At 32.4% G+C, this 12,925-nt stretch overlaps 2 protein-coding genes across 4 annotated transcripts; one reads left to right on the forward strand and one right to left on the reverse strand.

The window, feature by feature from the left end:
- Positions 1–15: 15 nt before the first annotated feature.
- LOC109152889 (glucose-induced degradation protein 8 homolog) lies at positions 16–3,725 on the reverse strand. 2 transcript variants are annotated; one of them, XM_019300567.1, is made up of 8 exons: positions 3,490–3,725; positions 2,514–2,618; positions 2,276–2,417; positions 1,367–1,514; positions 1,219–1,294; positions 1,025–1,136; positions 829–920; positions 16–366 (listed from the first exon to the last, which is right to left on the reverse strand). In XM_019300567.1, exons 2-8 carry the CDS (start codon positions 2,514–2,516, stop codon positions 322–324), a joined length of 618 nt encoding a protein of 205 aa, XP_019156112.1. In that variant the 5' UTR covers positions 2,517–2,618; positions 3,490–3,725; the 3' UTR covers positions 16–321. The 2 variants fall into 2 exon arrangements, with proteins under 2 accessions (XP_019156112.1, XP_019156111.1); XM_019300566.1 differs by lacking the exon at positions 2,514–2,618 and having other exon boundaries at positions 3,490–3,724.
- A 3,817-nt stretch (positions 3,726–7,542) lies between these two features.
- Positions 7,543–10,634, forward strand: LOC109152887 (zingipain-2-like). Of its 2 annotated transcripts, XM_019300565.1 has the most exons (6): positions 7,543–8,179; positions 9,050–9,285; positions 9,463–9,603; positions 9,692–10,120; positions 10,217–10,323; positions 10,367–10,634. In XM_019300565.1, the coding sequence occupies exons 1-5, from the start codon at positions 7,759–7,761 to the stop codon at positions 10,283–10,285; spliced, it is 1,296 nt and encodes a 431-aa protein (XP_019156110.1). In that variant the 5' UTR covers positions 7,543–7,758; the 3' UTR covers positions 10,286–10,323; positions 10,367–10,634. The 2 variants fall into 2 exon arrangements, with proteins under 2 accessions (XP_019156110.1, XP_019156109.1); XM_019300564.1 differs by having other exon boundaries at positions 10,217–10,634.
- Positions 10,635–12,925: the final 2,291 nt, after the last annotated feature.

Genomic DNA, 12,925 nt, shown 5'->3' on the forward strand with positions numbered 1-12,925 from the left:
CATACACACCATGAATTGTAGATAAGATCCACTCATCACATTGCAATACACACCATGAATTGTAGCAAAGGATTGTGAATGACATTAGAGGAATGAATAGATTCTTTGGCTAAAGGTAAAAAACATGCTTAGTACTGAGAGCAGAGAAGAATAGACCTAAAATTGGCAACAATATTTCAAGTAAAGCTAAGTATATCACAACTAACCAAAGCTCGATATGCACCAAAAGCGTGGCAACAGTTCTTTGAAGTTAGCAAAGGAGCAAAGCGGGCTGAAGTTCACGATTCCAGTAAGGCTATGAACTCGAAACGTTTGGTATGGCTAGCTCTTGAGGAAGTCCTTCAATGAAAAGGGCAGATTGCCCTCCTACAAATTGGCAAAACACAATTACCACTTCTTAGATATCTATGCTAAAGTAAATTTTGAAGGAAATATTACCCTTAAACTTCAGATATGGATCAGTCAATTGTACGCCAAATCGAAACTTTACAAATTAGTTATCAAACAAGATTCACAGCTTCTCTTAGTTCTTCTCTCTAAAGATTAGTTCACAGAAATACAAATTTCCGGGCAGTTATTCATTATATAGGGTTTACGATGGTATATGAGCATCTCCCTCGTGTCATCATTTACCTAAATAAGTTGTCACCGTTCCATTTATTCATTTTCTTAATTAGCAAATGATAGCATGCCACATCGTGAGGGCTCACGAAGCAAGCATGGTTTTCATGATATAAACCTCACTTCCACAGGCCGTGTAATGACAAAGTCTAAACTTCCATATAATAATCAGCGAGAATAGATGATATGAAAGGTTAAGGATCAAACCTTGCCAGGTTCTTGGCTTAAGGATTGTCGTACTACTGTTATCTGCTGAATTAACCTTTCCACTGCTGAATAGCTGGGGAGGTTCGCGTGTGCTGCAATCACCATGACATGACAAGAAAAGAGCACATGAATAGCATTCTTTAGGGGAAAGAGGCAAAATGAACGGGAAAAATGACAAAGAAAGAGGAAACCGAACCAAGGATTGCCCTATTCAAACTGTCTGCAACCTTCTGTCGATATTCCAAGCTGAGTAGGTGAAACATGGGCGACTTTTCTGGTTCCTCATAGGCCAACAGAGCCATGAAGTCCTGCAGCAACAGATGCGTTGTCTTAAAAATATTTAAGGAACAAGTGGAGGAGCTTAAAATAATCTCTAGAGAATATACATACTTCAAGCTTTTCAACGTAACTCTGGACCTTCCCGAAAGGAGCTAGCTTTGTCTGAGCAAATTCAAGTGCTTCTGTGCTGCAAAGAAAGATATAATCAGTCTAAAGAAGTAAATCCACCTATCTGGGAAAGAGCAGTCATCCCGCTCACCATTTTCTCGTGCATACTAGTTCAACAAAATGAAGGCTCAATAGATCAAAATGCAGATCCTTGTTTTTCTCCAGTAAGTCCGGTGCAAGTTGTTCTGTTTGTTCAATGGCCTTCAGAACATTACCCTCTAATGTAAAATTGAATATTCCTGAAAACAAATTTTTGATAAAAATGACAAATCAAGCATCTGTAGCAGGACAAAGTAAGATGTGCATAAACATCATCATCATGTGGCATAGAAGACCTAAACGAGTATTTACGGGAATTGAATCATAGCGAATGCGCGACTTTATTTCCTTAAATACCGCCACATTTTCGAGAGGCAGGGTGCTGGACTGGCACTTCAGGCCTCCGCCCAACAATCCCCCTAGCCACCAAGTGCTAGACTTGGCCCTTCAATGGCCTCCGCCCAACAAATATCTATCTCACTTTTCACTAATGGCGATTCTCAGAACAAATTCCGTGCAAATATAGTTTTTACTGTCATGACTTAGACATAATAACTAGGAAACCTTATCCCTCAACTTTGGTGATGAACAATAATCAAAGATTCAAAGTTCTCTATGTCTCATTTCAGCCAGTGCCATATAACTAGCATCATCTAAGGAGTTATCATTCCACATATGGGTGTAAGTGAATGCGACCATTCTGTGTTAAATACTACAAACATTAGTTAGTATAGGGCAGCAGCCAGCAAGTCGTTTTAAGTTGCATAATGCAGAAAAAATACAATGAGCCAATGTGGAATATATATTGTAGTTTCTCCCACAAAAGGGAAGCACAACACGAGACTAGATTCGTTGATGAGACTAACACTGTGAAACTCTAATGCAGATAAAAAAAACGACAGACATCATTCGAGGTTCAAGAAATAAAGCAATTATTGTATCAAAAAGATATATGACCTACTTTTTCTTTTCTCCATATCCTCAAGACAATAATCAGGCTGCTTCATGCCCGTGCTGGCAATAAATGATTCCACGGTGTCTTTGAAGCAATTGTGCACAAGATACGACAGAACAATGTTGTGGACATCACTGTCACTGACATCCTACAGAAGTAGTACAACAGATAAAAATAGTACCGGTGAAATTCAAGCTAAATCCAGAAACATTATGCTAAAAAGCACTTCAAAACTCGGGACCACCATAAAAAAGTTTAGCACTCCACATAATCCACCGATATCAGATCCCTTGATCTCTTGCTAAATGTAATGGCAAATGAACCTTTGATCATATACTTAACTCCTTACCTATCAAGGCACAAGTATCCCGTCACCAATCAGTCCTTAGTAGGAACTAGGAAGTACTAAGTTAATAAAAACAATTCTCTCTAACAATATAACATAGTGAACAATTCTATAAGCTAATTAAACCTTAATCTGAGCAGTAAAGATTAATCCATTATCTGTGTCTAGAAAGACAGAGGCCCTGTTTGGTAAAATAGTTAGCCTATCAAGCCAATTTTGGTTTATTTGACCACTATTAGTTGTTTGACTTGGTTAAACAATCAATATGAGTGTTTGATTAATTAGTTTTCTGTAACAACTTATTTTTCCAAAATGCTAAAATTCAAAAAGCTACTCAAAGTAGTTTTTTCCATCGGCCCTTTGAGAAAGTCATTTTCCATATAATCAACTACCAGCTAACAACTAATTTACCAAACGTATTTCTACAATCAGCTAATGCTATACTAGTCAAACCACTAACCCAATTAGCTAACGGCCATTTCCCAAACACCCCCAAAAACTATGCTTCTATAAACATCTAAAACTGTCTGGTGATCTAGCAATACACCAAATCATTGCCTTAAACAACCACTTTAACTTCCATCATCATCAAAAAAACAAACAAAATCCACTCAATTTCTGTTGCACTAAAAGCTCCATGCTAAACTTCCACAATAAAAAGAATTGAACACAAACAACGCCATAGCTACAGACACAATACCTCATCCCAAAAACGGTCCATTCAAAATCCCAATTCCAATTGAAATCAGAACTAGAAACCCAGCAAACACAACACTAAAACGCATAAACTTTGCAAGGAAAATCCAAACAAAAATTCGCAACCAGTCGATTAAAGCTAAGCTGGAGAGACCTATCCTGATCAGAAAATACATACAATGGTTTCGTACTGTCGGGGATCCACATCCATCATCAACCGACAAAGTGTTTGTTTGTTTGTTTGCCCTGAAAATTCCTCTCCTCCGCCGAAGATTCGGTCGGGTCGCGGCGAGAATATTCGAGGGAGAAGATGATTGTGAAGGCGTAACGATTGAAGAGTGATTGTGAGACTGCTTTCTACTGTTTTGGAGAGTGATGGCAATCAGTGTTTCGGAAGGTACACACCTGATTGTGGGTTAATGACTGAAATATGAAGAAATGATAATAAATAATAATAAAAAAAAAAATGAAGGTTTTAAAATAAAAAATGAATTATATAAGAAAAAATAATAATTTTGGATATGAATTTCTTCTTCTTCTTCTTTTTTCACTTTTTAAAACCTTTTTATTTTTAATATCTTTTTATTTTAGTCTTTGACCTCCTATACTACAATGTAATAGAGTCAGTAGTACACAAAAAAATATTTAAACAAATTAGTACAATTTATCTTTTATATGTATACTAGTTTTTCTACGCGCTTTGCGCGAATAGGATAATGCCCAATACTTATTTTTAAATAAGTATTTCAAAGTATATTAATGAAATATTATATAGAAGATGTTCATGCATAAGTAAATAAATGTTGATTTTGTTTATTTAAATCGGTAATTTAAAGTATATAAATGCAAGATAATATATGAGATGTTGATTATATATAACTGTCACAAAAATAAATGTTTGCAACTTTATAATAACGCTAATCTAAGTACTAAGTCTAAAAGCGATAGTCTAAATAAATACTCTTTTTGGTTTAAATTTTTCTAATTCTCTTTTGGGTAGCATTGTTATTGTTTTCATCTTCAGTACATGTCTTTATTTTATTTATTTATTTATTTTGTTATTGGTAGTGTGTCATGTGCAATTGGGTTATTGGTGGTATCATAGAAGGATTCATCATGCAATGAGATTATGGAGTATGAAGTTTTAGATTTGTTTTGTTGTGTATATGACGAGATCTTAGTTGTGCTATGAACAATTTATCTCACAAACACATGTTGATATGTGTTGTGAGACATCTAATTCTAAATTAATTAAATGCGTATGTATTTTTTTTTTGTTGTAGTTACTAATTTATTTTTTAATTTAAGTAATAAGAGCAATAAAGTGGGCAAATTATGTTGTGGAACCGTGTCCACCTTGCAAGGTGGACACGGTTCTAAAATTGTCCATAATTATAAACATATAGTTCTATAATTATGAACATAGAGTTGTGAACATAATTATGAACATATAGTTTTGTAATTATGAATATAGAGATTCAATACTTGTGAATATGAAGTTAAAAAATTATGAATATATACCTTTATAATTATGAACATATAGTTCAGTAATTATGAACATAGAGTTCTGTAATTGTGAATATAGAGTTCAATAATTATGAATATGAAGTTCAGTAATTATGAACATAGAGTTCAGTACATTTTTTTTTTTTATTGGTAGTGTGTCATGTGCAATTAGGTCACTGGTAGAAGCATAGATGGATTCATCATGCAATGAGATTAGGGTGTATGAAGTTTTAGATTTGTCTTGCTGTGTATATGACTGAGATTTTAGTTGTAATATGAACTCTTTAACGTACAAACACCTATTGATATTTAGTAGTAATAGTTTTTTCCCTACATGTTTCATGTGTTGTGAGATTTGTGTCGTAGGTAATCATGTGAAAGTATTGAACAAAATATTAATATTTATTATATTTGTATAAAATACTTGATAAATAAATAAATAAATAACATATTTATTTATCAAGTATTTTATACAAATATAATATTCATAATTCATAATATATGTTTAATTAACAATTATGCCAACTCTACTTGGGATGGGGTTCGAACCTCAAACCTTATATAAATTAAGAGTATGTTAAGAATAATAAATAGTTAACGGAATATTCCGTTACTAAAGTTTAAACTAACGGAATTTAGGGTTATTTAAGGAAAAAAAATATAATAGAGGGTAAATAAGGAAAATCATTAAAAGATACTAAAATCAAAATAATATGAACCATTCATTTTAAGAAACAATTAGTACCGACATTTTTTTTGTTCCAGTTAAGGGCCTAACATTATTCGCTCTTATTAAATTTGTAGATACATATTCAAATTTCTATATGAGTTTCTCTCATCGGAAACAAATGAAGAAAATCATATTACATTTATTTTAACTTTTGGGAACGATTCACAATTGAGCTATCACCACTCCAACCATGTGATTTTTTTTTGCGAGTAATGCAATATTTGTTCATAACTACTTATCAACCTACTTTATCGATACTGGATACTTTTTCAATCTATTAAAACATAAAGAATCAATATTGTTTCATTGAAGTTCAAATGTGAATAATCACTTAATACCACTAGATCACAAAGTAATTAACATAGGTGACCATTTATGAATATTTATTGTTTTCTTTGTACTGGTGGGAGTGATGTGATAGGATTCAATGAGTTAGTTGGATTAAATATTATTTCAAAGGTTTCAAAAATAATTTAACATAGGCACTGGGGTTATCCCCAGTCCTTTGGATCCAAACAAAAAAAATATTTTAAAAATAATTTATTAAAATAGTGTATAAATTATTCTCTTTTTCATATTTTATATGTCTGATTCAGTTAATAACACTTGACGGGAATTATTTTTAATCTATTAATATACAAAATTTATGTATTTAGAAACTATACTAAATGTATTATTAAATACACAAAATTAAATTTAAAAAAAAATACTAATAAATAAAATAAATAAGACAAAAAAGAGTTGGTTTGATCAATGAATAATAAATAAGACACATAAAATAGGACAGAGTGATACTATTTCTCAATTTTATAATTTGAACGAAACACATACTATTTTTTTTTATATTATTTTTTTTAACTCATCCAAATTAATCATGTTTAGTGGCACTCAAATTCACAAACTTCTATTTAAGTTTAAGAAAATTTGCATTATTTCATCCACATTATAATGTGTCAATTCACTATTATATTTTATTTATACCATTACAAAGCTAATCCGTTCTTAGTAGTATTCATAAAGTAAGATTCAAAAATTTTTAACATGAAATTCTATTTACCATAATCAAACCTTCAACGCTGCAATGACATGCCATTATTATATTTAATTTTTGTATACATCAAAGAGTTTCAAAGTGAAATTAGTAAGGTGTGAAAAAAAAAGAAGGTGAAATTAGTAAAAAGGAAGATTTCTAAACTTGAAAATATCAATTTACGAAAATGAAAAATAAAAATTGTCAAAGAAAATCCAAATCCTTGTGGGATTAATTGATTGCCAAAATTTCTTATTTAGAGTGTGTTTGGTAAATAACTATTAGCTGATTAAGTTAGTAAATTTAACTAATTGATAATATTAGTTGACTGTAATAAATTGTTTCGTAAATTAACTGTTAGCTGATTAAATGTAAAATTATTTTATATAAAAGTTAATTGATAAAGTTGTTTTGAGCAGTTTTTTAAATTTTAGTATTTTGAAACAATAAACTATTTGAATGTTGCTCAAAAAAAAAAAACTATTTGAACGTTCCTACTTCAGTGGAGGTGTTATTAACATGACGTTTGGTTCACTGTAATTTAGCTGTAGTTGAATTGTAATTCAGTAGATGTCTCAATTACATTGTTTGGTTTGAGGAAATTGCAATTCCACATAATTGGAATTCCCTCCCCATGAATTGCAATTCAATGAATTTGAGAAAGGAAAAACATATGAAATGACATTACTACCCTTGATTGTTATTACTATTATTATTACACAAGAGTATTTTAGTCTTTATACCACTTAATTCCTTCTCAGTTCTAATAATTCTATTTCTCCCTATCAAACAACGTAATTTGAATTCATACTTTATTCTTTTCCCACCGAATTACAATTTATTTTCCCGCTAATTCCTTCTTTCTAATCAAACGTCCCGTTAATTCTCTGTGCTAAATAATTAATAATAGTCGAATAAATCAAAATTAGTTGAAAAGTTAACTATTATTATTGCCTAATCTTTTTGATATCTTCTTCAATTCCTCTGGAGTCACTGTCAATCTACTGAATTCCTCTAAGACATTTGGTCCCAATAAGCACAGCACATGTTTCTCATCTTCCTTGGCTCGCCACACTCTTAGGAAACTCAGTTTTTACACCACAAAGAGAGAACAAAAAAAACACACAAACGTTCCTCACTTTCTCTCTCTCTTTGGGGGTTTCCATTTTTGTCTCCCAGGAATGGGTTGGGTGTGGCAGTTTCTGTTGATTGGGTTACTGTTTCAGACACCCTTTGGCACATCCTCGTCAATCTCCGACCTGTTTGACGATTGGTGCCGGCAGCATGGGAGAGCGTACTCCTCGGATCAAGAAAGGCAGCACAGGCTGGGTGTGTTCGAGGATAACTATGTTTATGTCGTGAAGCACAACGGCGCCGGGAATTCCAGCTATACCCTTGCCCTCAATGCCTTCGCGGATCTCACCCACGATGAGTTCAAGGCGGCTTACCTGGGGCTCTCGGCTTCTGGGAAGGATGGGTTGATCAGATTGAACCGAGGGTCGGATTCTGGGTCCAATGTTGTCGGAGATTCTGATGTTCCTGCTTCCTTGGATTGGAGGGCTAAAGGAGCTGTGACAGAGGTGAAAGATCAAGGCAGTTGTGGTATGTTGGTATTTTTCACATGAATCTATAAAGCAAATTTCTTTTTTTGTTCACTGCGTCCACACTGTTTGAGCATATAACCATTAATGTGCAATCCAACTATCAGCTTAGACTTTTAGTTGAATTGGAGCCCATGCTTTAATTTGGTATAATCTCTACGATTGGGGTTGTCCCAATAAATGAGTGTTGAGCAGTTTGCATTTGCTGAAAAAGATTAGAGCTTTATGTAGTGTGTTTTGAGATTTTCATATCTGCTGAAAAGATTTGGACATTATTTTGGGCATAAAACATGATGTGTTGCCTTTTGAGAATTGCTTTTGTTGATTGAGAATTAGATTAGAGTGTGCCAAAAATGGAAAATGTTAATTAGATATCTCGGTTGTGGTTCTGTTACTGAGAGTATACTTTAGACACCTCTGCTCGCAATAGCTGTCAATTACATACATTTAAGGTGATATATGATTGGAATGGTAACGAATGATTCTGCAGCGGTGCAGAATGCAGCATTTAAGATAAGTTTAGACGATGCAAGTAGTAATGCAGATATGGAATATGGTTATATAAAGCCCCAAAGGCACCAAGCAAGAATTGTTTGCTCCAAATGTTGATTTGAACTCCGAAGATCTGTGTTTAGCGCACTAGCGCTTAGGGCATAAGATTTTCTGCATTGCGGAATCAATGTTTGGTGGATTTGAAGGTTTTTTGGTTTCGTTATTTTTAGTTTTCCTAATTGTCATCTTTAAGTTTTTGTCTGTAATAAGTACCGACTTAGTGCTCAAAAAACTGTTATTAATGTCTATACTTGAGCTGCACTGCTGTTGTTCAAGCTGACTCGATGTTTTTTTTATTTTTTTTATTTTTAATCTCTAGGTGCATGTTGGTCATTCTCGGCCACGGGTGCAATAGAGGGTATTAACCAAATTGTGACGGGATCTCTTATTAGCCTGTCTGAACAAGAGTTAATTGACTGTGACAAAACGTATAATAGTGGCTGCAATGGTGGGTTGATGGACTATGCATATGAATTCGTGGTTAAAAATAAAGGTATCGACACTGAAGATGATTACTCCTATAAGGGTAAAGATAATAAGTGCAACAACGATAAGGTACATGGTTCTTTTCTTGATATCTTTCCTTTTTTTTCTGATCCATTTTTGTTCATATTATTTCCGTCAGTTTCATGTTTTTAATGTTATGCAGAGATAAGAATAACCTGAATTCAATATAAAGCATTTGGTGAAACATATTCATCCTCTCTAATCTTCAGTGAGCTTACGTTGCAGTTGAAAAAACATGTTGTGACCATTGATGGATATACGGATGTACCCACAGGCAATGAGAAGAAACTACTACAAGCGGTCGCCTCTCAGCCTGTGAGCGTTGGTATATGTGGCAGCGAGAAAGCGTTTCAGTTGTATTCTGGGGTTGGTTCCCGTAAAAAAGTTCTGTTGTCCGTTTTCATTGAAAATTTTTGTTAAGCAAATTCCGTAATGCCATGTGGTTTATTTTCAGGGGATATTCACCGGGCCATGTTCAACAGATTTAGATCATGCCGTATTGATTGTGGGGTACGACTCTAAGGATGGCGTTGATTATTGGATTGTAAAAAACTCGTGGGGAACGAGTTGGGGAATCAAGGGTTACATGTACATGCAACGTAACACTGGCACTCCGGAAGGGATGTGTGGGATCAACACGCTCGCTTCGTACCCAATTAAGACGAGCCCTAATCCTCCTAGCCCCGGCCCTGGTCCTACTAAATGCAGCATCTTCACCTTCTGCGACAGCGGTGAAACCTGCTGCTGCGCTTGGAGAGTTTTAGGCGTATGCTTTTCGTGGAAATGTTGTGCATCCAATTCGGGTGTTTGCTGCTCCGATGGTAGACATTGTTGCCCCAGCGACTACCCTATCTGCGATACAACTAGGAATCTCTGCCTCAAGGTCGGTCCCCTATTCCCTAACCTCCCATATCTCGTATCCTATATATTTTATCTGTTATCCTCGCTTTGACAATGGCTATCGTAACTTGGCTTTCAGCAAAATGGCAATGTCACACTAGCGCTACGACATGGGATGGGCAGGCCTTCGAGCATCAAGGAGTATTGAATGAACCCACGCCTCGATTCATCAACATCAGATGAATCTAGTTGTAGTGTAGCAATAACCCAAAAAAAATGGCAGCTTTAAGTTACAGAACACTGGGGTGCATACTAATGAGGAGATTGTAAGTTATTGTGAGAAGATTGGGAAAAAACATGTGATATAAGACTTTCAGACTTGAGTCACACAGGTTCTTGTAGGATACAGATAAGGAATATTCTTAGTTAAGGTATTGAGGTATCAAAAGTCTTGATATGTTGTGATCATCACATTTTCCTCTCCACATCACTCTCTGATTTGTCATGCACTGATCTGCAAAAGAATTGGTGAAAACATTTTTAAATAATTTGTGTTTATTTCATTAATTCAAAGTTCTTGTAGGTACTGCCAATGTATATACATAAGATATATATATTCTCCTTGTGCCAATGTACATCTGCAACCATGTATTGATATCAAGTTGGGCTCTTGACTATAGCTGTCTCTCATCAGTATTAGGAAGTCCTCTATTTGGTCTGTGATTTAGGAATGGAACTAGGAATCAAGAGCATGGTGTTTTTATTAAATATGATATGTATTGAAGATGCATAGGTATAAATGGTTATAAACATCCCAGAAATGCTGATCCTTTTTAGATTCAATTTAATATTAATTAGTTGAACTTAAAATGATGTCTCTGCTATTCAATTTTTTTAACATGTGAGGGTGTGAGGCCGTGAGGGTAAACCCGCATTGTGATCCTATCCGGTTTGAGGGTTTGTACTGGGTAAAATCACGTATTGTGACCCTACCGACAAAGGACTAGTTGGCTTGAGGGTTTGAGCATTAGAGAAGAGGATTTCTTGAAGTAAATAGTGTTTAAGATCTTTGTGATATGTCTTAGGAATGTGTTTCTGTCAAAATATTGGGTACTGTGTTGTGCTCTTTTAGTTGAAATGAATTTGGTTTTGAAGGTCCATATAACACTAGGGGATTAGGAAGGGAAAGGTGTGATTATCTTTGGTTACACTCGAAGAACTTGGCTCGAAAACGGTGGTTTATTGGACTGAGAATAAAAATGACACGAAATTTAGGTCAATTGAAATATGAAGTGACTATTAATAATTGACTGAAAATGAAAAATGATTCTAAACTGACTCAGTACATTAAAAGAATATTAATCTCGGTTATATATTTTATAAAATGTAAAGTTATTGGAAATATATAAAAAATATGTATATATATCATAGTGGAATATAGTTATGTAAAGATATATATTTAATAGTATAGTATTATATTATTATTATTATTATTATTATTATTATTATTATTATTATTATTATTATTATTATTATTATAATAGTAAATAGTAATTATAGTAATAATAATTCGTTAAGGCTAATAGGGATGCATGATTTCGCGTTTCTGTATATGAAAAATTCGTTCTGTATGTGAATTATTATTACTATAATAATTACAATAATCTATATATATATATATATATATATATATATATATATATATATATATATATATATATATATATATATATATACATGAATCTATTTATAAATTAATATGAATACAACAACAACAACATTATATTCTTCTTTTACTCAACAGGTTAAATTACATGAATTTATTTATAAATTGACTAATTCGTTATTATAGTATAGTATTATAGTATTATATTATTATTATTATTATTACTATTACTATTATTATTCTTATTATTATTATTATCATTATTATTATTATTATTATTATAGTAAATTATAGTAAATAGTAATTATAGGATCGAATAATAATTCGTTAAGGCTAATAGGATGCATGATTCCGCGTTTCTGTATGTGAAAAATTCGTTCTGTATGTGAATTATTATTATTATAATAATTTCTATCATCTATATATCTATCTATATATATAATAATAATAATAGTAATTAATATTATATTCTTCTTTATTCTTCTTTTACTCGATCAACGTGTTAAATTACATGAATCTATTTATAAATTAATATGAATACAATAAATGTTTTCACATTTGGAGGGAAAATTTTTGGGACAATTATTTTGCTTTAATATATATAGAGATAGAGACTATATTATTATTATTATTATTATTATTATTATTATTATTATTATTATAAATTATATTAACAGTAATTATAGTAATAATAATTTGTTAAGGCTAATAGGATGCATGATTCCGCGTTTCTGTATGTGAATCGTTATTACTATAATATATATATATATATATATATATATATATATATATATATATATATATATTTTGAAGGTATACGTAATATATTTTTATATTTACAATATAATTCCAAGTATATATAATTATCAAACTCTACCCCACCTCTAAAATGCATTCTAAATTCCGATTCAACAATAAACATTGTTGTTAATACTATTATAAGTGTTTTTATTTTTTAATTGTTCTTACTGTTAAATATTTAATGAATTGTCATGACTTAATTAATTATGTGAGTTGATTGGTAACTATTTATGAGATTATATTGCATGACAATCAATAATATAATTGAATTTATTCTAAAATAAGTTAACAAGCATGTGTGAAGTTGTGACTTGGTTTATTTTATTTTATATATGTTTTAATACTATTATGTTTGCATTGTGGCAATATACTGATGCAGTT

The sequence above is a fragment of the Ipomoea nil genome, unplaced genomic scaffold, assembly GCF_001879475.1.
Source record: "Ipomoea nil cultivar Tokyo-kokei standard unplaced genomic scaffold, Asagao_1.1 scaffold2480, whole genome shotgun sequence".
Taxonomy (NCBI): domain Eukaryota; kingdom Viridiplantae; phylum Streptophyta; class Magnoliopsida; order Solanales; family Convolvulaceae; genus Ipomoea; species Ipomoea nil.

Excerpts from the sequence above, each read along its gene's own strand:
- LOC109152889 (XM_019300566.1), bottom strand. The coding sequence starts at position 3,525 with ATGATGGATGTGGATCCCCGACAGTACGAAACCATT. Across the intron at positions 1,515-2,275 it reads GGATATGGAGAAAAGAAAAA|GAATATTCAATTTTACATTA; the intron begins GTAGGTCATATA and ends ATTTGTTTTCAG. Across the intron at positions 921-1,024 it reads TTTGAATAGGGCAATCCTTG|CACACGCGAACCTCCCCAGC; the intron begins GTTCGGTTTCCT and ends TGGTGATTGCAG.
- LOC109152887 (XM_019300564.1), top strand. The coding sequence starts at position 7,759 with ATGGGTTGGGTGTGGCAGTTTCTGTTGATTGGGTTACTGTTTCAGACA. Across the intron at positions 9,286-9,462 it reads ATAAGTGCAACAACGATAAG|TTGAAAAAACATGTTGTGAC; the intron begins GTACATGGTTCT and ends CTTACGTTGCAG. Across the intron at positions 9,604-9,691 it reads CGTTTCAGTTGTATTCTGGG|GGGATATTCACCGGGCCATG; the intron begins GTTGGTTCCCGT and ends GTTTATTTTCAG.